This window comes from Lepidochelys kempii, chromosome 5 (genome assembly GCF_965140285.1).
Source record: "Lepidochelys kempii isolate rLepKem1 chromosome 5, rLepKem1.hap1, whole genome shotgun sequence".
Lineage (NCBI taxonomy): Eukaryota > Metazoa > Chordata > Testudines > Cheloniidae > Lepidochelys > Lepidochelys kempii.
In genome coordinates, this window is record NC_136384.1 from 4,319,298 (window position 1) to 4,344,094 (window position 24,797).

At 56.6% G+C, this 24,797-nt stretch overlaps 1 protein-coding gene across 3 annotated transcripts in view; it reads left to right on the plus strand.

Annotated features, from left to right (window-relative positions):
- CNTFR (ciliary neurotrophic factor receptor) overlaps positions 1 to 23,147 on the plus strand; it is a 462,459-nt gene extending 439,312 nt beyond the window's left edge. The window contains exons 8-10 of one of the 3 annotated variants that reach the window (XM_073343357.2): positions 12,028 to 12,208; positions 18,229 to 18,373; positions 21,976 to 23,147. In XM_073343357.2, the coding sequence (XP_073199458.1) occupies positions 12,028 to 12,208; positions 18,229 to 18,373; position 21,976 (327 nt within the window). In that variant the 3' untranslated portion in view covers positions 21,977 to 23,147. Of the gene's footprint in view, positions 1 to 12,027; positions 12,209 to 18,228; positions 18,374 to 21,894; positions 21,946 to 21,975 lie in introns of those variants that run through there. The other 2 variants (XM_073343356.2, XM_073343355.2) reach the window with 2 other exon arrangements.
- Positions 23,148 to 24,797: the final 1,650 nt, after the last annotated feature.

Consider the following 24,797-nt stretch of genomic DNA (forward strand, 5'->3'; position numbering starts at 1 on the left):
GCTACGCACCCCTCACACGAATACTCCCCAGCGTCGGCACTGCCGAGTCTCACACGTCCCTGGAAGGAGACGCAGGCCCAGTTGCTCGCAGACAGGGTAGGGCTACATTTGGGCAGAGAGGGGCAGTTCCCAGGTCCTGCATGTGCACCTGCGCTGGGAGCGAACGGGCGGCCTCTTGGGCTAACCGACGCGGGTGCAGACCTGGGCCTGTGCCACCGCGGACACAGCGCCGTCTGGGGGCACCAGCAGAGCGAGCGTAGGCAGGCCCAAATGAGCGGGGAGTCACAGCTCCCCGGTCCAGGCCAGCCATCCGCCCGACGCTCACACGCACACGCTCCGGGACTGTCACAGACCGAGCAGCGGGACTGTGTAGAAGTGTCAGATCCCAGCCTCTGCGCCACGAAAACTCAGGCCGGCTCCGGTTCACACCAGCCGAGGACGCTTGCCTCTGTCATGTTGGCCAGACAGTGTCTCGTCTCTGCGTCTGCACTGTGCTTGGTGACTCCAGTTTCCACCTCTGGTTTCGGGTCCCTGACCGTGCTTGGGGACGGTGTGCTCGGGCTCTGCCGCTCGCCTGCTGGCGCGATTGTTCTGAGCAGGGTTGCGCAGCAGGCTAGCTTGGCGTTGCTTTTGCTTTGTTCTTCCCCCTGACTTGTATCACTGGCATCTTTCAGTCTGGGGCGGGCTTGGGTCAGCTGGGAAGTTCATGGCGTCTTTCTGTCGCAGGAGGAGCCTCAGTCCTGGCCCCGCAGCCCGTTGCTGCTGTACAAACACAGAGCAAAGACGTGGTCCCGGCCCGAGAGAGCCGACAGTAGAAGGGGGGTGTGGTTTTGTTGGGTACTGGGAGCGTCTAGGAACAAAGACTGCAGGCCACACTTCCACTGGGGGGGACTCTGCCCTGGGAAGCAGTGACACTGAAAAGGGCCTGGGGATCGTGATGGGTAATGAGCTAAACCTGAGCTCCCAGAGCGACACTGTGGCTGAAAGGGCTAATGCGAGTCCATGACGCATCAAGAGGGGAATCTCCAGTGTGGGCAGAGAGGTTATTTTGGCACTGATGTGACCGCTGCTGGAATCCAGGTCTGGTGCCCACGGTTCAAGAAGGATGCTGATAAATTGCAGAACGTTCAGAGAAGAGCCACGAGAAGCAGTAAAGGGTTAGAAAACAGGTGTGAGACTGTCTACAGTGATAGACTTACGGAGCTCAGTCTTTACAGACAGAAGGGTGCGGGGTGACTTGATTGCAATCTGTAAGTACCCACATGGAGCACAAATATTTAATCATGGGCTCTTCAGTGTAGTAGAGGCAGGTCCAACACCATCCAATGGCTGGAAATTGAAGCTAGACAAATTAGGCCTACATTTTTAACAGTAAAAAGAAAAGGAGGACTTGTGGCACCTTAGAGACTAACCAATTTATTTGAGCATAAGCTTTCGTGAGCGACAGCTCACTTCATCGGATGCATAAAAGTGGAAAATGCAGTGAGGATGTTTTTATACACACAGATCATGAAAAAATGGGTGTTTATCACTTCAAAAGGTTTTCTCTCCCCCCACCCCACTCTCCTGCTGGTAATAGCTTATCTAAAGTGATCACTCTCCTTACAATGTGTATGATAATCAAGGTGGGCCATTTCCAGCACAAATCCAGGGTTTAACAAGAATGTCTGAGGAAGGGGGGGGGGGAGGAAAAAACAAGGGGAAATAGGTTACCTTGCATAATGACTTAGCCTCTCCTAGTCACTCCCAGTAAATTGGTTAGTCTCTAAGGTGCCACAAGTCCTCCTTTTCTTTTTGTGAATACAGACTAACCCGGCTGCTCCTCTGAAACCATTTTTAACAGTGACAGCGATTAACTGTTCCCAAGGGTCGTGGTGGAGTCTCCAGCACGGATAATTTTCAGTTCAAGATGGGACGTTTTGCTAACAGCGCTGCTCTAGGGATTAGTGTGGGGCAGGTCTCTGGCCTGCGTTCTACGGGAGGGCAGCGGAGATGATCACAGCGGTCCCTTCTGGCCTCGGAATCTCTCAAAGTACCTTCGAGAGAGACCGAATGAATTTTTTCTGCTCCGGTGCTTTGTGGCAGAGGGCTGATTTGCTGCTTCGGCTGAGGTGGCCCCAGAAGTGGAATATTCCTGTCTGCATGTTGGTTAGCGGGGGGACCGGGCCCAGTTCTGCTCTGCAGCTGTGGTTGCTGGAGTCCTGTGGGTGTGGGGGGCGTTGCTGGCGGAGCAGCAGCTGTGCGGATTGCATTGGGGTTTGGTCCCAATCAGCGTTGTCAGCTGTTAGAGTTGGGCCCCAGACTTCCCTCCTGTCTGGCGGCACGGGGGGAGGGGGGAATCGGTTATAGGATCAGTTAATGTTGGCAGGAGTTTGATGGGGGGGGGCGGGGTTATCTAGCTAGCAGAGCGAGATGGCAGCAACCTGCCACGGGGTCCGGAATGGACCCCGCTGACAGATGGAAACGGAGGCTCCAGCCCCAAACGCAGCACGTGCCCTTATGCTGGGGGGGGGCGGGCGTACCCCCGGGATGTGGTCTGTCTCCTTCACACTTTGGCTGTAGGTGTGGAGATCGGCCGGCAGTCGGCCTGCACTGTTGCATTTTACCATGTAGACCGGACCTAGCCACATCCCCAGGCCACAGGCCCCGTCCACAGCAGCAGGGACCACGCTGGGGCTGATCAAGCACACAATAGCCACGGCCCCAGGCCGACACGGGGGCATTAGCAGGGCCCTTACAGTGGGGCTGTGAGCCTGTGACCTCCCCGCAGCTCGTGTGGGGCTCCCCCTCCATGGGGCGGGGTGGGGGGGTGTTAATATCCTCCTGTGCGTGGCTTTGAAAGTCAGTGTTGAATTAGCCCAGGATGTGCGGCCCAGAGCGAGAGGCCCAGGAATGCACCGCAGCTGTAAACCATGGGCTCCCGCCGTGGCTCCGAGCTACATCCCGAAAGGATTACGTAAGCCTGGGGCGGGGGGAGGGTGAGCTGATGGGGGGGGCAGATTTTGTTATTTCCAGGGGGGAGGGGGAACGCTCCAGCTTCCCAGAGGAAATCAGATGCCATCAATAATTCCTGTTCACTCCCTAGGGGGACCCGTCACTCTCTCTGCATCGCACACGCCCCGACACAATTCCTTACACAAACGCCCGGCACGCACACCCATGCCCATGCCCCGACACAATTCCATACACAAACGCCCGGCACGCACACCCATGCCCACGCCCCGACACAATTCCATACACAAACGCCCGGCACTCACACCCATGCCCACGCCCCGACACAATTCCGTACACAAACGCCCGGCACTCACACCCATGCCCACGCCCCGACACAATTCCATACACAAACGCCCGGCACTCACACCCATGCCCACGCCCCGACACAATTCCGTACACAAACGCCCGGCACTCACACCCATGCCCACGCCCCGACACAATTCCTTACACAAACGCCCAGCACTCACACCCATGCCCACGCCCCGACACAATTCCATACACAAACGCCCGGCACTCACACCCATGCCCACGCCTCGACACAATTCTGTACACAAAGGCCCGGCACGCACACCCATGCCGACGCCCCGACACAATTCCTTACACAAATGCCTGGCACGCACACCCATGCCCACGCCCCAACACAATTCCATACACAAACACCCGGCACTCACACCCATGCCCATGCCCCGACACAATTCCATACACAAACGCCTGGTAGGCACACCCATGCCCACGCCCCGACACAATTCCTTACACAAACGCCCGGCACTCACACCCATGCCCACGCCCCGACACAATTCCATACACAAACGCCCGGCACGCACACCCATGCCCACGCCCCGACACAATTCCATACACAAACGCCCGGCACTCACACCATGCCCACGCCCCGACACAATTCCGTACACAAACGCCTGGCACTCACACCCATGCCCACGCCCCGACACAATTCCATACACAAACGCCCGGCACTCACACCATGCCCACGCCCCGACACAATTCCGTACACAAACGCCCGGCACTCACACCATGCCCACGCCCCGACACAATTCCGTACACAAACGCCCGGCACTCACACCCATGCCCACGCCCCGACACAATTAATTACACAAACGCCCGGCACTCATACCCATGCCCACGCCCCGACACAATTCCGTACACAAATGCCCGGCACGCACACCCATGCCCATGCCCCGACACAATTCCATACACAAACGCCCAGCACTCACACCCATGCCCACGCCCCGACACAATTCCATACACAAATGCCCGGCACTCACACCCATGCCCACGCCCCAACACAATTCCATACACCAACGCCCGGCACTCACACCCATGCCCACGCCCCGACACAATTCCATACACAAAGGCCTGGCACTCACACCCATGCCCACGCCCCGACACAATTCCGTACACAAACACCCGGCACTCCCACCCATGCCCACGCCCCGACACAATTCCATACACAAACGCCCGGCACTCACACCCATGCCCACACCCCGACACAATTCCATACACAAACACCCGGCACTCACACCCATGCCCACACCCCGACACAATTTCTTACACAAACGCCCGGCACTCACACCCATGCCCACGCCCCGACACAATTCCATACACAAACGCCCGGCACGCACACCCATGCCCACGCCCCGACACAATTCCATACACCAACGCCCGGCACTCACACCCATGCCCACGCCCCGACACAATTCCATACACAAACGCCCGGCACTCACACCCATGCCCACGCCCCGACACAATTCCATACACAAACGCCCGGCACTCACACCCATGCCCACGCCCCAACACAATTACTTACACAAACGCCCGGCACGCACACCCATGGCCATGCCCTGACACAATTCCCTACACAAACGCCCAGCACTCACACCCATGCCCATGCCCCGACACAATTCCATACACAAACGCCCGGCATGCACACCCATGCCCACGCCCCGACACAATTCCATACACAAACGCCCGGCACTCACACCCATGCCCACGCCCCGACACAATTCCATACACAAACGCCCGGCACTCACACCCATGCCCACGCCCCTACACAATTCCATACACAAACGCCCGGCACGCACACCCATGCCCACGCCCCGACACAATTCCATACACAAACGCCCGGCACTCACACCCATGCCCATGCCATGACGCTTCCATACACACATGCCCTGTATTTATATCCACGCGCACACACTGACCCACTTCCACACACCCACCCTGCACTCACACCCATGCACATGCGGACTCACTTCTATACACACACCCACCCTGCACTCACACCCGTGCACACACGGACTCGCTTCCATTCACACACGCCCTGCACTCACAGCAACACACGCCCACATACACAGCCTGCCACACTCTTGTACACACTCCCATGCACACAACCCCCACCGCGCACACGTTCTCTCAGACTCACCCATAACCTTTCACACACCAAATTTCCGTCCACCCACACTAACACTCATGTACACGTGCGTGCACTGACCCTGCTTCTCATTCACTCATGCACACACTGTTGCACGTGGCACACACAAACACACCGCTTCCGTATACACATGTTGTTACCCCAACCATACACGCTTAAAAACACACGCACACGCACGCACACACAGTCTGTTGCACAACACTCCTAGTGACTTGCGCACAATGCCGTCCACACGTCAACAGCCGTGCCGCACAGCACTCATACACCCCCACTGCTACCCTCTGGCTCTTTGTCTACCACCGGCTCTGGGGTACCAGGTCTCTGTAGTATCTCCATTGGGTTGCATGGCAACAGTGAGACATCATTCTCCATCAGCCCAGCCCGTGGGTCTCCTTACTCGGGTCAATGCCTACAAATTCAATGCCTTGTTCTCCCTTGTTTCCCCCTTTAGCACCCCTGCGACTTTCAGTTTCCCTAACTCCTCTCCCATCCAGTCCCCACCCATGGGTGCTCTTCTCCCCCCCCCCTTCTTCCATGGCTCTCATCAATTTCTGATTGCTCCAGGCCTAGTGTGGCATGCACAGATGCACACGGGGGCCTCCCTTTGTACACTGCTAGCCTTGCACTGCGCTATTCCTGGGCCGGCTGTCTCAGCGGGCACATCTCCTTGGTCCGTCAGTCGTCCTCCCAGGTGCACCCCCAGAAACAGTCACCAGCTCTCAGCACATACTGGATAATGGTTTCCTTGCCCTTGGGAGGGTGTCAGGCCAGCGGGAATTGGTTGCAATGGTGTAATGTGTCTGTCTCGTTTTCACTGGCTCAATGTGCGGCTACGCAGTGTGCTGGGAGGGTGGAGATCTAAAATGAGGCAGGACTTTTCCGCTCCACCTTGCTCCTGTAGATGAATTTAGCTCTTTAAAAACTCGGCTGTTTGTTCAGATGGGGCCCCGGGGAGTTTGATGGAGTTACTCTTCCACAACTTGGGTCATTCACATTACTCACTGTTACTCCCCAGACAACAGCTGAAGTCTCAGAATATCCCATCAGTTCATCGGCAGCCTCAGACTGACAGGGGCTTTCCAGATTCACGGCGGATTCCCACCTCACACACCCACTATCCAAGTTGCCCCCCGGGGCGCCAGTACATAATGTCCCTTGAATTTTCCCTCTGCTCTTGCACAGATTTGGGCTCATGCTGAGCACCCCAGCCACAAAGGGAGCATCTTCCTCTCCCGCCTCTGACAGCTGAGCTGAGATCTGGCTGGTGCTCTCTGCCAGGGAGAGGGGTGGAAGGACGTGGGAGCTTCATGGTCAATGTCCCAGCTCTGGTTCTATCCCTCCTGCTTCTGTTCTCCATTGGCCTCCTGAGCTCCAGAATTGAGAGCAGAGGCCAACTTCCTCCCCTCCCCCCGAGCCGAGCAGATGGGTCATGTCAGACCCCTCGCAATCCTTCATCCGCTCAGACATGTTTATTATCCACATGTGTCTGGAGAGAAGATGGCTTGTGTCAGCACAGGCCAAGAAGGAAGGGAGGGGACGTGAGCGAGTCTTGCCGGTTGCACATGGGGCCATGCCGCGGATGGGAACTGCAGTGGCATCGCGTGGGTTAAACGCAGGGCTCGCAGGAGGGTACCATCGTCCTGTTAATCCGGAGGTTTCTTGTGACAGACATAACGGCCATCTGACAGCGCCCATCTAGGGGGTCCATGGGCTGCAGGTTTCTGGCTGCGGTGCCAGGGGGACTGACACCAGATGATGTGGTGTGACTGGAAGGCAGGTGGGAAGATAACGGTGCACGTCCTCGCTCCTTCTGCCTGCGTGGAAGTCCCATGGTGTCCACACATGCAGACGTGCGCATCAGGCGAATCAGTGCATGGCCTCTGGATTTGATCAAACACTTTGCATGCGGGGAGGTGAGTGGGCAAATGCAGGGGATTTAATTCCTACACGCCTGGCACTGGACCTGCCATGAGAGGAGTGGAGGGTGTGTTTGGTCGGGTATGCCAGAGAGACGGGACATCTGACTCCATGGGCCATTGGCCTGACCCAGCATTGCAGGGAGCCAGGGCACCAGGCTCGATGGACCATTGCTCTGTTTCTTTATAGCAAGTCATAATGTCCCTGTGTTATTTTAAATGGAATGGGACAGATCCTCAGCTGGTAAAAACTGACATTGCGCCGTTGAAGCCAGTGCCGTGGTGCCGGGTCACACCTGGGGAGGATCTGGGATGCACAGCACTGAAGACATATCAAGTAGGGCCAAGCAAGTGGATTTGGATGAAGTGAGAACCAGCCCCGAACTCCAGTGCAGAATTCAGCCGAGGAGATCTCAGATACGAGCCTGCAAAATCCAGGGTGCTGAGCTAGCCTTCAGGGAAATGTAGCTGACTCTGTTCCTGCATTCAGTCAATGGCTTGGTCTACGCTACAGAGTTAGGTCGACATAAGGCAGCTGGAGCGGGGACACTGACAAGAAGGCCGGCTCCCAGCTCCCCAGCTTTGCTGCCACCCAGGCTCCTGGTGTGGGCTGCTGCTCTCTGGGGTCCCAGCTCCCCGCTGGGAGCACGGCAGCTGACCGGACTCTAGGCGTGGATCTCCCCACCGGAGGCAATAAGCCATGGGCGGCTTCTCCCTCTACATAGGTGGACTGAAGATTGTAGTGTCGACATGCCCAATGTCATGTGCCCAAGGGCAAAAGCCAAGAGATCCTGTAAGAGTCGATCGGCCTGAGCTCTTACTGCGCTGTGTGTCTAATAGACTGTGCTCCGGAGATGGGCCTTCAAGCCAGCGTTTGCCTCGAGCAAACCCGCTTCTTGCACCACCCAGGTTCTCAGCCAGCTGCCACCGAGGAACCCACTTGCTCTGCCCCAGGTGGCGTGGGAGGAGGGAGAGAGATTTCCCCTGGCTTCACTATTTGCCATTGTCCGTGCAGAATAATGAGCCTCGCCTCTTTGGTTTCGCAGCGTGAGGGCTGGTTGTTAAACACAGTGTACGTGTAACCGGCGTGACCCTCCCGTGTCAGTAAGGCCCAGCACAGGTACGTCCCCGTGCAGCACTCCCAGCGTGCCTCAGTTCTGTCTTCCAGCTTCCCCCACTCTCCCCTTGTCAGTGCCCCCCAGCCCTGACCTGCAGCCCCTCTGCTTTTCCAGTCGTAGCCTCCCCGCCCAGAGCTGCACCGATGCACCTCCATTCTGACTTGCAGCCCCCCTGCTTGTCCAACCTGCCCCCTCGCAGCCCCCTCTCCCCCTTTCTGCTGATCCCCTCAATAGTGGGTGCTCACCACCCGCCAACCACCCGACGATCAGCTGGCAGTGGGCAGGAGGCGCTGGGGGAAGGGGGTGGGAAGAGGTGGCGAGAGTGGGGCCTTGGGGGAAGGGGCGGGGTGGGGGCATGGCCTCGGGGGCAGAGTAGGGGTGGAGCACCCACCCGGCAAGAAGAAAGCTGGCACCTGTGTGGACAGACACCGGCTGGGGGGGGTGAGGCGAGACCCACTGGCCCATTTGACTTGTGGCCGAGATCGAACTCAAGCCCAGGGTCCCAGAGGTTGCGAGGGAGAATGGCTCGGCGTTAACCCATCGCACCAAGAGTGCCGTGCGGCCGCTGGTCAACCCTCCCGTAACGCGGGGTGGTCACGGTGTCTCCCGCAGCCCCAAGGAGCCAGCTCCTGGAGTATGGTGGGACGTGGGCTCTCAGCGGAAATCCTGAGTGGGGCTTGGAGAGGGGCTGTCTCCGGGAGTCCGCCGGGGGGTCCTTTCCACAGTCTCTCCGGCCTTCGCTCGAGCAGGAATGCCGTGCGTTTTCGTGTCTCTCTCCCACAGAAGTGGGGCCAATGGAAGGCCTTGCCTTCCCCACCCCGTCTGTCCGACATCCTGGCACCAACAGCTCCCCAGCACTTTACGAAGCGGTTTCCTTTCCCCTTGATGCTGAGCCCCCCGAAAGCCTAAACCTGAGAGCTCTCTTGCCCTGTAGTGCTTTTCCTTCCCTCTCACGTGCGGGCTGCTTTGTTAGTGGCGGGCTGTCCCTGAGCGCTGGGCTACGCGCGCTGATTTGTTGTCGTAAGGTGCGCCGGAGTGCTGGGCATTCATGTTGCTGTAGGTGGGTTAGGCATGCCAGCCACCGTCCGTTGCTGTGGGCTTGCTCATGGCCGGAGGGTCGCTCGTTCGCGCGGGGCTGAGCGCCTGGTGTGTTATGGTAGGGTTGCTTATGACGGAGCAGAGCCCCCTGGATTTGGTCCCACAGCAGCTGCCGAGTTCACCTCCCGCCCCAGAGCTGTGCTCCAAAATCCCCGCTTTCATTTGAAAACAATGGAGTTTCCAGGCTTCGTGGCTAGGAGGAAACCTCACAAACAGGCCACGTCGGCTCCCCCACCCCGCCCCAAGCGCTGCCTGACAGTGGGAGGGGTCGTTCCCTGCATCGGCCCAGAAGCCACAGAGTGCGTCGTCTGTGTAAAGCCCCCTCCTCCCCCGGAAAGAAAGCCTTGGGTAAGGGACGCCCTAGGGCTGACCTGGGCCCCTCTGGGCTGGTGCCGGGTGCCCTGGGCATCGTGGCTGGGAGTGGGGCACCAGAGGGCAGCAGGGGCTGAGGATCTGGGGCTCAGACAGTGCTCGGCTGGGGCTCAGCCTCTGGGGTGTGGGGACAGACCACGCCGGGCCTGGCCTCCCAGCCTTCTGCAGCCAGCTCCCCCTGTGCAGCGTCCCCCGCAGGCAGGGCTGGGAGTGCCCGGGGCACGGCCAGGGTGGCTCGCTCCCTGCCTTGCGGGCTGAGCGCTGCCAGCGGGGCGGAGGGACAGCCGGCGGAGCCCTGGCCCCCTCTGCGATCTGTCTCTGTCCCTCCCCTCTGGCTCTCGGGTCTCTCCCCAGCCGTGTCTGCCCGTCTCGCTGACTCTGGTGCTCACGGGCACTGCCCGGGCAGGCCGGCTGGCCTGCTGCTTCGGCCGGTCCGTCGGGCCGCGCTCTGGTCGGGGGGACATCCTGGGCCCAGCCTGACCGGGAATGACGGACCCTCCTGCTCGGGGGGAGGGGGGAGGGCAGAGGAGGCGGCTGGCTCCAGCCCCGCCTTGGCCCCCACCCCATCCCCAGCGGAGAGGAGCCGCCAGACTGGTGTCAGGGACGCGGTGACCAGCCTTGGGGGTGGAGGTCGGCCGTCCCCCTGCTCCCGCTGTGCAGCGCCTGGCGCGCGCTCTGCGGCTGCTCAGAACTCGCGCCACCACCCTGGCCCAGCCTCTGGCACCTGACAGACGGGCAGCCATGACGACCCCCCCTCCCCTGCCGAGCTACGATTCCTCCTCTCGGCTCCAGTTCCCTGTCTCCCCTGCCCCTCCATTCCTCCGTGTCCCCATCCCTGTGCCCCATCCCCTCCCCCTCCGTTCCCCCCTCCCATCCCCTCCTCCATTCCCTCACCCCCGTGCCCCATTCCCTCTCCCTCCGTTCCCCCCTCCCATCCCCTCCTCCATTCCCTCACCCCCGTGCCCCATCCCCTCCCCCTCCGTTCCCCCCTCCCATCCCCTCCTCCATTCCCTCACCCCCGTTCCCCATTCCCTCTCCCTCCATTTCCACCTCACCCCCTCCATTCCCCCACCCCTGTGTACCATCCCTTCCCCCTCCATTCCCCCTCCCCATCCCCCCTCCATTTCCCCATCCCTGTGTCCCATCCCCTCCCCCTCCGTTCCCCCCTCCCATCCCCTCCTCCATTCCCTCACCCCCGTGCCCCATTCCCTCTCCCTCCGTTCCCCCCTCCCATCCCCTCCTCCATTCCCTCACCCCCGTGCCCCATTCCCTCTCCCTCCGTTCCCCCCTCCCATCCCCTCCTCCATTCCCTCACCCCCGTGCCCCACCCCTCCCCCTCCGTTCCCCCCTCCCATCCCCTCCTCCATTCCCTCACCCCCGTGCCCCATTCCCTCTCCCTCCATTTCCCCCTCACCCCCTCCATTCCCCCACCCCTGTGTACCATCCCTTCCCCCTCCATTCCCCCTCCCCATCCCCCCTCCATTTCCCCATCCCTGTGTCCCATCCCCTCCCCCTCCGTTCCCCCCTCCCATCCCCTCCTCCATTCCCTCACCCCCGTGCCCCATTCCCTCTCCCTCCATTCCCCCCTCACCCCCTCCATTCCCCCACCCCTGTGTACCATCCCTTCCCCCTCCATTCCCCCTCCCCATCCCCCCTCCATTTCCCCATCCCTGTGTCCCATCCCCTCCCCCTCCGTTCCCCCCTCCCATCCCCTCCTCCATTCCCTCACCCCTGTGCCCCATCCCCTCCCTCCATTCCCCCACCCGTGTGCCCCATCCCCTCCCCTCCATTCCCCCCTCACCCCCTCCATTCCCTCACCCCTGTGCCCCATTCCCTCTCCCTCCGTTCCCCCCTCCCCATCCCCCCTCCATTCCCTCACCCCTGTGTCCCATCCCCTCCCCCTCCATTCCCCCCTCACCCCCTCCATTCCCCCACCCCTGTGCCCCATCCCCTCCCCCTCCATTCCCCCTCCCATCCCCTCCCCATTCCCCCTCCCCCGTGCCCCATCCCCTCCCCCTCCGTTCCCCCCTCCCCATCCCCCCTCGGCATCCCGGTGACCGCCCCCTCCGCTCTCCCCATGCAGGTGGAGCTGTCCGACGGGACGTCCCACACCATCACCGACGCCTACGCCGGCAAGGAGTACATCATCCAGGTGGCCGCCAAGGACAACGACATCGGCACGTGGAGCGACTGGAGCGCCGCTGTGCACGCCACGCCCTGGACGGAGGAGCCCAAGCACCTCACCACGGAAGCCCCGGTGGCAGGTGAGGGTGCCAGGCGGCAGGGGGCCCCCAGCCGGGACGGTGCAGCAGGGCCCGGGGGTTTGACCCCCTCTCCTGCCAAGGGCCTGGCATCACCGCTGCTGCACAGCTGAGGGGAGGCGGGGAGGCGGGCCCCGCGAAGGGTGGGGAAGGGGGTTGCCCAAGTTCACACCACAAGGAGCAGAGTCGGGAAGAGAAGCCAGGAGTCCTGGCTCCCAGCCTCCTGCTTTGACCACTAGACCCCACTATCCTCCCAGTGCCAGGGACAGAACCAGGAGTCCTGCTGTCCAGTCTCTAACCCACTAGACCTCACCCTGTCAAGCTGGCGCACTGCCTCATGGGAGAGCTGGAGGCCAGGAGCACTGGCAGTCATGAGACTGAGTGAAAGCAGCCCAAGGCCCCCGGGGCCCTGCCCTTCCGGTGGCAGCAGGTTTCAGGATCCAGGTGCAGGGGGCAGTCCCCAGCTCCTGGAGCTATTGTTTCAGGCTCTCTGCATACTCAGGTAGGCATCAGTTAACTTAGGGCACATTTTCAAGCTTTTCTCTGCATCCATGAAGGACAGAAACACATCACTTTTCAATGGTTTCAGAGTGGTAGCCGTGTTAGTCTGCATCAGCAAAAACAGTGAGGAGTCCTTGTGGCACCTTAGAGACTAACACATTTATTTGGGCATAAGCTTTCGTGGGCTAAAACCCACTTCATCAGATGCATGGAGTGAAAAATACAGTCAGCAGTTTATATATACAGCACATGAAAAGATGGGAGTTGCCTTACTAAGTGTGGGGTCAGTGCTAATGAGGCCAATTCAATTAATGTGGAAGTGGCCTATTCTCAACAGTTGACAAGAAGGGGTGAATATCAAGAGAGGGAAAATTACTTTTGTAGTGTTAACAAGGGCAATGCGATTAAATTGCCACTTTTAAGTCTGTTATTGAGTGTCCAGAGAGAGTGAAGTGTTATGATTCCTGACATCTGATTTGTGTCCATTTATTCTTTTGCGTAGAGACTGTCTGGTTTGGCCAATGTACATGGCAGAGGGGCATTGCTGGCACGTGATGGCATATATCACAATGGTAGATGTGCAGGGGAATGAGCCCCTGATGGTGTTTCTGATGTGGTCAGGTCCTGTGATGGTGTCCCTTGAATAAATAAGCAGACAGAGTTGTCACCGGGGTTTGTTGCAGGTATTGGTTCCTGGGTTAGTGTTTTTGTTGTGTGGTGTGTAGCTGCTGGTGAGTATTTGCTTCAGGGTGGGGGGCTGTCTGTAAGCGAGAACTGGCCTGTCTCCCAAGGTCTGTGAGAGTGAGGGACCGTCCTTCAGGATACGTTGTAGATCCTTGATGATGCGCTGGAGAGGTTTTAGTTGGGGGCTGTAGGTGACTGCAGGTGGCATTCTGTTAACTAAAACCTCTCCAGCACATCATCAAGGATCTACAACCTATCCTGAAGGACGATCCCTCACTCTCACAGATCTTGGAAGACAGACATCAAGAAGTGTAACATTCAAAAACCAGTAGGAGAGCACTTCAATCTCCCTGGACACTCAATAACAGATGTAAAAGTGGCCATTCTTCAACAAAAAAACTTCAAAAACAGACTCCAAAGAGAAACTGCAGAACTGGAATTAATTTGCAAACTGGACACCATCAAATTAGGCTTGAATAGAGACTGGGAGTGACTGGGTCACTACAAAAAGTAATTTTCCCTCTGTTGATACTCACATCTTCTTGTCAACTGTTGGAAATGGCCAACGTCCACCTGGATTGCATTGCCCTCATTAACACTACAAAAGTAATTTTCCCTCTCTTGATATTCACCCCTTCTTGTCAACTGTTGAGAATAGGCCACTTCCACCTTAATTGAATTGGCCTAATTAGCACTGACCCCCTCCTCCCCCCACTTGGTAAGGCAACTCCCATCTTTTCATGTGCTGTGATATATATACTGCTTACTGTATTTTCCACTCCATGCATCTGATGAAGTGGGTTTTAGCCCACAAAAGCTTATGCCCAAATAAATATGTTAGTCTCTAAGGTGTCACACGGACTCCTCGTTGTTTTTACTTTTAAATGGCAGTTGAGATTCGGATTCATCACGTGCCTCCAGGGGCTGGGGCCCTAGGTGTGGGCCCATAATGCCTGTGCTGTCCACACTGGCTCTGCCCAGCTGTGAGACTGGGGCTCCTGCCAGAGAGTGGGGAGGAACGAAACGTGAGACAAGGCCCAAGCCCCTTGGTGTTGTCAGTGCATCAGACGGGGCTCCCTCCAGCCTGTCCCAGGCCGTGACTCGGGCCAGACGCCTCCTCCCTCCACCTCGAGCTGTTGCATTTTGTCCATCTCTGGTCACACACACCTACAAACGGGCTAATTAACCTTAAGAGCGCCTCCCCCCCTTCCCCATTGGACAGATGGGTAAACTGAGGCACAGGAAGGTTAAAGCCCAAGGTTTCAAAGAGCCAGCTAGATGTGGGTACCCAGCTCGCAGCATTTCCAGCCTCCCAGGCTGGGCCCCCCAAACTAGCAGAGACCTTTGCCAGCTGGACCTCAGCAACTCACCCCTGGCCAGAGTGACGCAGCTTCCGAGCTTGGATTCAAACTTATCCAGTCCCTGGGCTAAGCACTTGCCCGTGCTTCTCTCTCTCCTTGACACACAACACACACGTGCAAATGTCCTGTTTGCTCACACACGCACAAAACACCTGTCCACAAATCCACACACACACTGCTCGGCAAGGACGGAGCCTGACAGGCTCCCTCAGAATTAGCCTCTGCTTCTGTCTCTTGCCCTGACACCTTCGAGAGGTTTGGCTAAGAGCCAACTAGGTTTGGCCTCCACCGGGACCGGGCCATGTACAATCCCCACGGCGGGCGCACTCCCCCCAGCTGCGTTACAGCGTTTCAGCCGGCATGTCAGATGGTGGCCTGGCCTCTGCTGACTCAGCTCCTCCCAGCTCTGGCCTCCAGCTTGCGAAGAAGCACTAAGGATTCATAGGAAGGTTATTATTCAGTGGAGTGCTGCCCCCCAGCTCCCCTGATCCCGCACAATGGCTCGGAGCCACACCAATTAGAAAGAAAAGGCACAAAGTTAACAAGCCCCTGTTTCTAGGAAAGAGCTGGGACCGCGTCCAAATTCACGACGTCGGCCTTCGGTTTCCCAGAAGGACTGGAGCGGACCCCGGCTTGGTTCCCCCAACTGGCACTGACTGCCAGGAGGTTGGGCAATCCACATCCCCAGAGCAAATAAATCACTGCTTCTCACAGAGAACTGGGACAGCGTCCAAATTCTCAGCACTGCACAAATCTTTGCCACTACCGGTCGTGGGTGTGCAAGGCCTTGGCACTGCTGACACTCTGTGTGTGTGTGTGTGCAAATCCTTGGGCTGTTAGCTGTGTGAGTCAAAGGAGCCTCGCCCACATGGGGCATGCAGGCGAGCGAGGAGGCACTCGATGCTGCAGTCCGGAGGAAGAAGCCCAGGCTGTTTGCTCTCAAGCTGAAGGAAGATACACTGAGATTTGCCCTCTGGAGGCTGCGGCACCTGCCAGGACTTTGCTGCCTGAAGCTTATCAGACAGAGCCGGGAGTTTGCAGCCGTTCAGACACATGCTGCCTCGGTCGCATACACAAAACCCTTGCAAAGTAACACACATACAGACACACACACCCCAACATCACACAAACATACACCCAAATGCTTACAAACATGCAGGCATTCACCCGTTTACACACACAGCTATACTCGCTCACAGACACTCCCTGGGGCGTGTGAACGCTCACATGAATACACACACACGCCTGGTTTTCTCCTGTTCAGTTAACTAATCCTTTGTGAGTGTGACAAACAATACAAGTGTTGCTGCAGGTTGACTCACACACACCTCTCCATATGCATACACACACCACCTTGAATGCACACGCATGACTTGCATGCACACACACACACACAAAGTTCTCACACGCACCCCCCGTTTGCACACCTCTTGATGGCAATCGCTCTGAAATAGCTGAGCTGCAACGGACCCCTCTGAATTAGCCTCTGCTCCTCCCTTTCTCTGTCTCCTGGACACCTTGGAGAGGTTTGGCTAAGCACCTGCTGAGATCCTCCCCCCACCCCGCCAAGATTGGCCCATGGCCCCCCATGACAGTTCCAGTCAGCGTGTGACGAGTGGCCTGGTTCCCCCGGGCCTGCTCTCCAGCTGTTGGACTGACTCTGCTGGCCCTTGGCTCCTGCCCGGTGGCACCAGTTAGATCTAAAAGCATGAGCAGCTGTTTGCTGCTAGGAAAGTGGCAGTGATTCAACTCTGGCAGCGCTATGGAAGTGGGGGCCCCAGAAGGGCCGGAGGGAATTCCGGGTTAGGGCCCCCCCCGGACCTGCTCTTGGGGGGGAATACGGGAATGTCTGACCTCCTTGGAGGACTGACCTCCAAGTGCAAGGCTGGGGGGTGGGGTGGGGGGGCTGTATGCCAGGATACAGTATGCTGTAGCTGATCCAGGGGCGCAGGCTGATGAGGTCATGAAACTTGTGACTTGCTGTGCTCATGATGTCATAAAGCTCCTGACAGGCCTCGCTGATGCTAAGGGCGTCTCAAAGCACGTGACGTGCTGTGAGGGTGATGTCAGAGACCTTGCATCACAGCCCTGACGACACCATGAAGACTGACATGTCTGATGATGTCATGAAACTTGCCCCCACCGTGCTGGTGATGTCATAGGCCAGTGATGTCAGGGGGTCGGTGCATATGGTGAGGTGAGGCCTCCGGAAACCAGGCTGGGAGGCAGCACCTGCCCGCGCCTCATTCATCACAGCCCGGTTGGGCCACAACGTTCCCCTGCCCAGACCCAGCGAAGGGCCTGGGCCCCTGTGTGGAGTCACGGCCCTGTTCACCCTCTGCAGGTGCCACCTTGCAGGACACGGCACATGCCAATGGGAGTCAGGAGCATCCTAAAATGGGGGATGACCCCAAAGGGAGATGGGGCTGGTCAGATTTCCCCATGGGTGAGCCCAAATCACCACCCATGCGAGTGCACTCCCACCGGGAGCTCTCTCTCTCAACCCAGGCCCCCTCACGGAGGACGCCAGCCACATATGGCAGTAAAGTTGAGCTACCCCCCTCGAGCCGCTATTACCAGCCGGTCCCCCCAGAGCAGAGACCTCCGCGTTTCGACCTGGGGAGGACACCCCAGCCCCGACCTGCGAGGTGCAGCCCGGCCGTGGCTCTCCCTTCACGTGGGCGGGCCAACGGCCTGTGCTGCGTCTCCCGGCTCCCCAGAACCCCAGCCGGTTCCCGTCGCAGGCTTTGGCCACTCTGCCTTTGGGCATTCCCAAATCCGCCCTGGCACCCTCGGGGACATTTCTGTGGGGGGATGGTGCCCTCTGCTGGCCATTCTGTTTAACACGGGGCCCCAGTGGAGCTGGGCTTGCAGAAAGCTCTGAGCAGGTCCCTTGGGAGACACGGGCATCAAAGACCGGGCACCCCAAGGAGCTGTGCAGAGCTGAGGCCCACCCAGGAGGCTGCAATGCTCATAACCCAGCCCAGCGGGGGCGCAGAGCTCTTGCTGAGGCTGCACACCAGGCCCCTCAGATTGGGGGTGGGGGGCTGAGGGAGGACAGGTCATGCCAATGTCCAGTTCCCAGGGCAGTGCCCAGAGCAAAGGGAGCCATGCCCAGCCCCCTTCAGCCAGAGGAGGTAAAAGGGAAATTAATCGGGGCTCATGGCTAGTGTGGTGAAGGGCTGGATACACAAGTGCACAGAGAGACTAAACAAAGCAAGAGGCTAGCTGGTGAGATGATGGGGGGGCAGACAGATTTTCCTAATCCAGGAAAGTATTGTCAGGAGGCTGCCGGATGGGCAAAGGGCTTTTAATAGACAGGCTGGCATGGTGAGCCCTGGCCTGGGAGAGGCGCTGCCATCCGTGCCGTGCCAGGGTGGGCCTGTAGCTTGGAGGGAAGGTGAAGCGGGCAGGAGGCGATGCAGACCGTAGCTGCCTGTTGGCCCATCTGCAGGCTGTTCCTTTCCCTCGCTCCAGAGACGACCACCACCAGCAGCTCCTCCTTCGTGCCGCCCCCCACCACCAAGATCTGCGACCAGGAGGCCGTTGTCGGCAGCGGGGCCGTGACCATGTCCTGGGCGGCGGGATTGGTACTGGCAGCAGCTGGCGTTCTGTTTATTTAGTAAGTATTCACCAGCTCTGGCAGATCCCTCCTGCCCGTCCTCACTGGGCTGGAGCCAAACTAGCCACGCACGGGCCGCCAGAATGGGACAGTCACACTCGCAGCGCAGTACGCAGAGTCCTTGGCGTGCTCTTCACTGGCACCGAAGTGTGTGTTCACTGTGAGGTAACTACCCCGCAAAAGGCACCGGTAGCGTTACCAGCAAGGAGCTAGGCCAGGCCAGCACTAGACCCCTGTGCTGGGTCGGCCTCCCCTAGTTCATCTCGCAGTCGCACTGTGGAGCCTTGTCTCCACCGGGATTGCACAGTGGCAGAGATAACGGGTGTTAGGTATCCTGAGAGAAAAACACACCTTGCCAGTGGAGATGTAGCCCGGGACACTGGAGACACAAGATGCCTGTTAGATCTATCTATCTATCTATCTATCTATCTATCTATCTATCTATCTATCTATCTATCTATCTATCTACCTAACCCCCATGCACATCTGTCTGTCTGTCTATTCTAATCTGTTTTAGCCTGCTGCCCATCACCACGGTGTCTGGGTGCCTTTCATGTAAAATCAAGAGCAGTAGTAAAGTCTCTGGCCTATCTCTCTTTTGGGGGTCAGAGTGCTGATTGGGGGGGTGATTTGATTCGTTGGTGTTGTTTGGGGGGACGGGTTGAGTCTTGTTTCTCGCAGTGGGGCTTTGCAGTACAAAAGGATGTCAGTATTGCGTAGAAGGGGGTGTCAGTGCTCAGATTTGGGGGTGGGACGGGGGTCAGTGTTGTGAGTATCATCATGACTAAAGGGTATTTCAAGAAGGAAGGTTTGCCAGGGTTTCCTAGAGGCGTTTTCACTCTAATCTCATCTGCTGGGCAAGCGAGGGGGAAAGGGCCTTAGTTAAAATGAGAGCTGGGTCCCAAATCAAGAGCATGATAAGATTGTTTGTTTGAAATGTGGTGGAGTTTTTTGGACTAAATTTGATCATTTTTCAAAAACAGAAATCACACACACAGATACAAACACACACACACAGAGAACTCGTTTGCTGGGCCAGCCGACTCACACCGTGGTGTTTTGCAAAACTGAAAATGTTTGGGCTGAAAAAAATGTTGATTTCAATGTCCAAAGCATTTCTGTTTGGAAAAACTGCAACTTTTTTAAATCTAAAAAGATATGGATTTAAGAAAAGGTGAAAAAAGCAAAAGAAAAATTCAGCCGTTCTCAAGGGAAGAGGCACAAAATGGTCTGAAATTTTTCAAAAGGCTCCCAAACAATTTTTAAAACTTTTCCCACCTATTTTAAAAATTAACTAGAAAGCTTAGCAAGCAAACATACCCACGTGTACATACATATTCTAGTCTCCCATGTTTAAGAAAGATGAATTCAAACTGGAACAGGTGCAGAGAAGCGCGACTAGGATGATCAGAGGAATGGAAAACCTACCTTCTGAGAGGAAACTCAAGGAGCTTGGCTTGTTTATCATAACCAAACAAAGACTGAGGGGCGATCTGATTGCTCTCTCTAAATACATCAGAGAGATAAATATCAGGGAGGGAGAGGAGTTATTGAAGTTAAGCACCAGTGTGGACACAAGAACAAATGGATAGAAACTAGCCATCAACAAGTTTAGACTTGAAATGAGACAAAGGGTTTCTAACCATCGGAGGAGTGAAGTTCTGGAACAGCCTGCCAAGGGGAGCAGTTGGGGCAAAAAAGCTACCTGGCTTCAAGACTCACCTTGATAAATTTACGGAGGGGACAGTATAAAGAGGTAGCCGACAACGGCATATGGCCAATCCGCAAATGCTATTAGCAAATATCTCCAATGGCCAGAGATGGGACACTAGATGGGGAGGGTTCTGAGTTACTACAGAGAATTCTTTCCCAGGTGTCTGGCTGGTGGGTCTCGCCCACATGCTCCGGGTCTAACTGATCGCCATATTTGGGGTTGGGAAGGAATTTTCCTCTGGGTCAGATTGGCAGAGACCCTGGGGGGGTTTCGCCTTCCGCTGCAGCGTGGGTCACTTGCTGGTTTAAACTAGTGGCCATGGTGGGTTCTCTGTCACTTGAAGTCTTTAAAGCAAGATTTGAGGATGTCAGCAGCTCAGCCAGAGGGTCTGTAACAGGAGTGGGGGGTAAGGTTCTGTGGCCTGCAACGGGAAGGAGGTCAGACTAAATGATCATGATGGCCCCTTCTGGCCTTAAAGTCCATGAGTCTGTGAGGTACATACGGATGTTCTCACAGACACATGCACGCACAGCCCTGTACACAAATGTACACGCACACAAAGGCATGCATGAATGCCCATAGGTACAGCCACACAATCATGCACACTCATGCCCATGCATGGACACACACTCACACATTCATGTATGCGTCCACACACAGAGTGATGGGCACACAAACTTGGGATTGCCAACGCTCCAGGATTGTCCTGGAGTCTCCAGGAATTAGAGATTAATCTTTAATTAAAGATTATGTCATGTGATGAAACCTCCAGGAATACGTCCAACCAAAATTGGCAACTCTACCCGGCCTGCGTGCACATAGTCTGCTTCGCCTGGAACACGGGGACGGTTCAGAATCAAAGGCTTCGCTCTGCCATTGAGCCTGGAAGCAGTGCACTCCCTGTTGGAGGCGGAGTTTCAAAGAATAAGGGACCCCCTACTGCTACCAGTGAGGGGAGATCTCCGTTTTCCAGAGTGATGAACTCCTCACCTCATTAAAGTTAATAGCAAAACTTCCAGTAATTGCAGTGGGGCCAGGATTTCTGGGATCCCTGCCCTCTGACAGCAGTCTGTGGATTCTTTTCGCTGTGATGCAAAGTGGGGGCACCCCAGGGATAGGGGCAAGGGCCAATCTGTGTAGCTATAAATCTACCTGTCTCATGCTTCAGGGCTTCAGCCACCACCTGGAGGGCTTTGGGAGGGAATTTTTTCCCTATTGTATTCTGGGGTTTGTGGGTTTTTTGGTCTGAAGCATCAGAGATGGCCGGGGTGGAGATGAGACATTTGGGGTGTCTATTTGGGGTGTGCTGGTGCCCTGAGATGGCCCTGAGAATTCCCTTTCTTGGGTGCTTGGCTGGTGAGTCTTGCTCCGGGTCTAACTGATCACCAGATTTGGGGTTGGGATCATTTTCTCCCAGGTCAGATTAGCAGTGTTCTTGATGGGTGGGGGGGTTGTCTTCCTCTGTGGGGCATGGATCGCCTGCTGGGATCATCTGGGTCTATCTCACCCAGTCAGTTCCCTGCCATTGCCGAGGTGTTGGCCTCTGGTGCTCCTCGGTGACTCCTGGTCTCTGCCTGTGGCATACAAAGCTCCCGAGGCCTGTAACACTTTGCTCTAATCCAGGTTCTGGGGGGAGCATGCGGGGGGCTGGCTGTGCTATACAGCAGGTCAGATGGGATGATCTGGTGGGTCTCTTCCGGCCTGTGACGCTGTGGCTTTCGACTGTACCGCGCTTGAGTGTGCTGCTTTCGGAGCCCCCCTGAGCACAGGCGGTGATCCCTCTCTCTGTTCCTCTCCCTGCCTGCAGATCCCCTCCTCGCAGCCCCCCCCGGAGGAGACCCCCCCCCGCATCTGAATCTGTTTTCTCTTCTATTTTGCACACGTTAAGGCGGACGTATCACATTTCTCTTCATCGCTTCACTTTGTAGAAGGACAGACCTGCCGCGCCGCGAGGATTTCCCCGCCCCGAACTGCCGGGGGGACCGCGGAACCTTTACAAAAAGAGAGAGAGAGAGAGAGCGAGAGAGACACCCCCACTCCCCTGATGCCCCCCCCCCAAAAAACAGCGAGACGCCAACCCCGGCCGCGCTGCAGAGGAGAGCGCCAGCCGCCCTGGGCGAGAGATCGGATCATACAGCTAAACCGCCATGCCAAAGATGCTTCGCTACTTCGCTTCATGCCCACGGCGCCCTGCTGCCCCCGCTGCCACAACACGGGTGACAAAACGTGTCAAACACACACGGGACGGGGGAGGGGCCTCGAAACCACAATGAGCCTCGTAAGGGAGCGACCCCCTCCACCCGCTCCTCGGGGGGGGGGGCGCCGAAGAACTGAACTGGCTTCCAGAAGCCCCAGGCTGGAGGGGCAGCGGGGGGTTTAGTCCCCCCGGATGCAGTTCCCCACCCCCAGCCCCCGTGCGACAGAGGACATAAGCACTGTTTTCATGAGCGCAGACGAGTGCATTGGGGGCTTTCTTTTTTACAGGAAACAGGAATCTGAGAACAACAGCCACACCGACCCTCCTCCCTCCGCCGTCCGCCTGCACTGGACTCCCGGCGCCTCCCAGCCCCCCACCCGTGCCCCCCAGCCCGGGCGAAATCAGCGAGGAGACAATAGCTACAGTGAAGTCTGCGACTCTCCCCCGTCCCGTTGCCTGGTTGTCTCTCTTTTTATCACCTCCCTTCCATTTCTACAGGGAAGCGCCTCGGTTTCTGTATTTGTCTTATTACCGAAAAACAAATATTCATAATGGAACTGTACAACACAAACGTATCTCCCCCCCACGCTCGTCCGTTGCCCCCATCCTTCGTTCTCTCCTCCCCGCACTCCCGCCACACCCCGGTCCTGTTTTGTAAGACAGCACCCTGCCCGTTCCGAGCGCAGTATTTAATACCTGATGTCCTAGTATTCCAAAAGTTAACATGCTGTATTTGAATTTTTTATAGATGTATATATAAAAAAACAAACAAAAAAACCCACACACACACACCCCCACCCCAAAACAGCCAACAACAACAAAAAACAACCCAGGAAAGAGGTTGTTCATTAAACGTGATCATTTCGTGATGACTGTCGGCCCCTGGAATTATTTCACCTCAAGGTCAGGGCTGAGCCCCAAGTATTCTAGACCATTGGGAACCCCAGTGATGGGGGGCCAAAGAAGGTAGAACGCTTCCAGTCATTCCCACCGTCCAGTGCTGGTGGGTGGGGAAGAGATTAGACTGATTGAAAAAGCCTCCAGATCCAGAGCTCTAGAGCTTTTGGAGTTCCAGAACCCCTAAGAGTGTTAGTGCCTTTTGGAGCCCTTAGGACCCCCCCCCCAGAAAAAGTTCTAGATCCCTTTGGAGCCCTCAAACCCCCAAGCGTTCTAGAGACTTTTGGAGTTGCGGAGTTCTGGGCATTCTAGCACTACCCAGAGTTCAAGAGACTTGGCATTCTACAGACCCCCCTGTGTTTTAGAAGAAGCCCCTGATACCTATCAGGATGGGGAAATCAAACTAGATTAAGAGCCCCACGACATTCTAGACACCTGGCACAAGGGCTATCCCAAAGGGAGTGCGGGGCCCGGGGTGGAAGTGATGGATTCATCTCTTCTGGGACCAACTGTGCTGGCCAATGGCACTGGCCCGCGGGGTCCCCCAAAGCGTGGGGCCGATACACCCTATCCAAGGGACGGCTCTGCCTGGCACCTCTCCCAGTGCAAGGCCAGTCTTGATCCTTTAGCCCTCCTAGTTCTGGAAGCTGAACACTGGTGCTGCTGGAACTGGAATCACACTGTCTTGCAACACTGCGTGACTGGGCAACACAATGGCAGGTGAAATTCAGGGTTGATAAATGCAAAGTAATGCACATTGGAAAACATAATCCCAACTCTGCATATGAAATGATGGGGTCTAAATTAGCGGTTACCACTCAAGAAGGAGATCTTGGAGTCATTGTGGAGAGTTCTCTGAAATCATCCACTCAATGTGCAGCGGCCATCAAAAAAGCGAACAGAACATTGGGAATCATCAAGAAAGGGAGAGATAATAAGACAGAAAATATCACATTGCCTCTATATAAATCCATGGTACGCCCACATCTTGAATACTGTGTGCAGATGTGGTCACCCCATCTCAAAAAAGATATATTGGAATTGGAAAAGGTTCAGAAAAGGGCAACAAAAATGATTAGGGGTTTGGAACAGCTTCTGTATGAGGAGAGATTAATAAGACTGGGACTTTGCATCTTGGAAAAGAGACCATTATGGGGGGATATGATTGAGGGTTATAAAATCTTGACTGGTGTGGAGAAAGTAAATAAGGAAGTGTTATTTACTTCTTCTCAGAACATAAGAACTAGGGGGTCACCAAATGAAATAGGCAGCAGGTTTAAAACAAACAAAAGGAAGTATTTTTTCACACAACGCACAGTCAGTCTGTGGAACGCCTTGCCAGAGGATGTTGTAAAGGCCAAGACTATAACAAGGTTCAAAAAAGAACTAGATCAGTTCATGGAGGATAGGTTCATCGATGGCTATTAGCCAGGATGGGCAGGAATGGTGTCCCCAGCCTCTGTTTGCCAGAAGCTGGGAATGGGTGACGGGTTGGATCACTTGATGATTCCCTGTTCTGTTCATTCCCTCTGGGGCACCTGGCACTGGTCACTGTCGGAAGACAGAGCAGAAGCGCAGACGCCCCAAGTTACTGCAGCATCCGTGTCTGGGGTAAT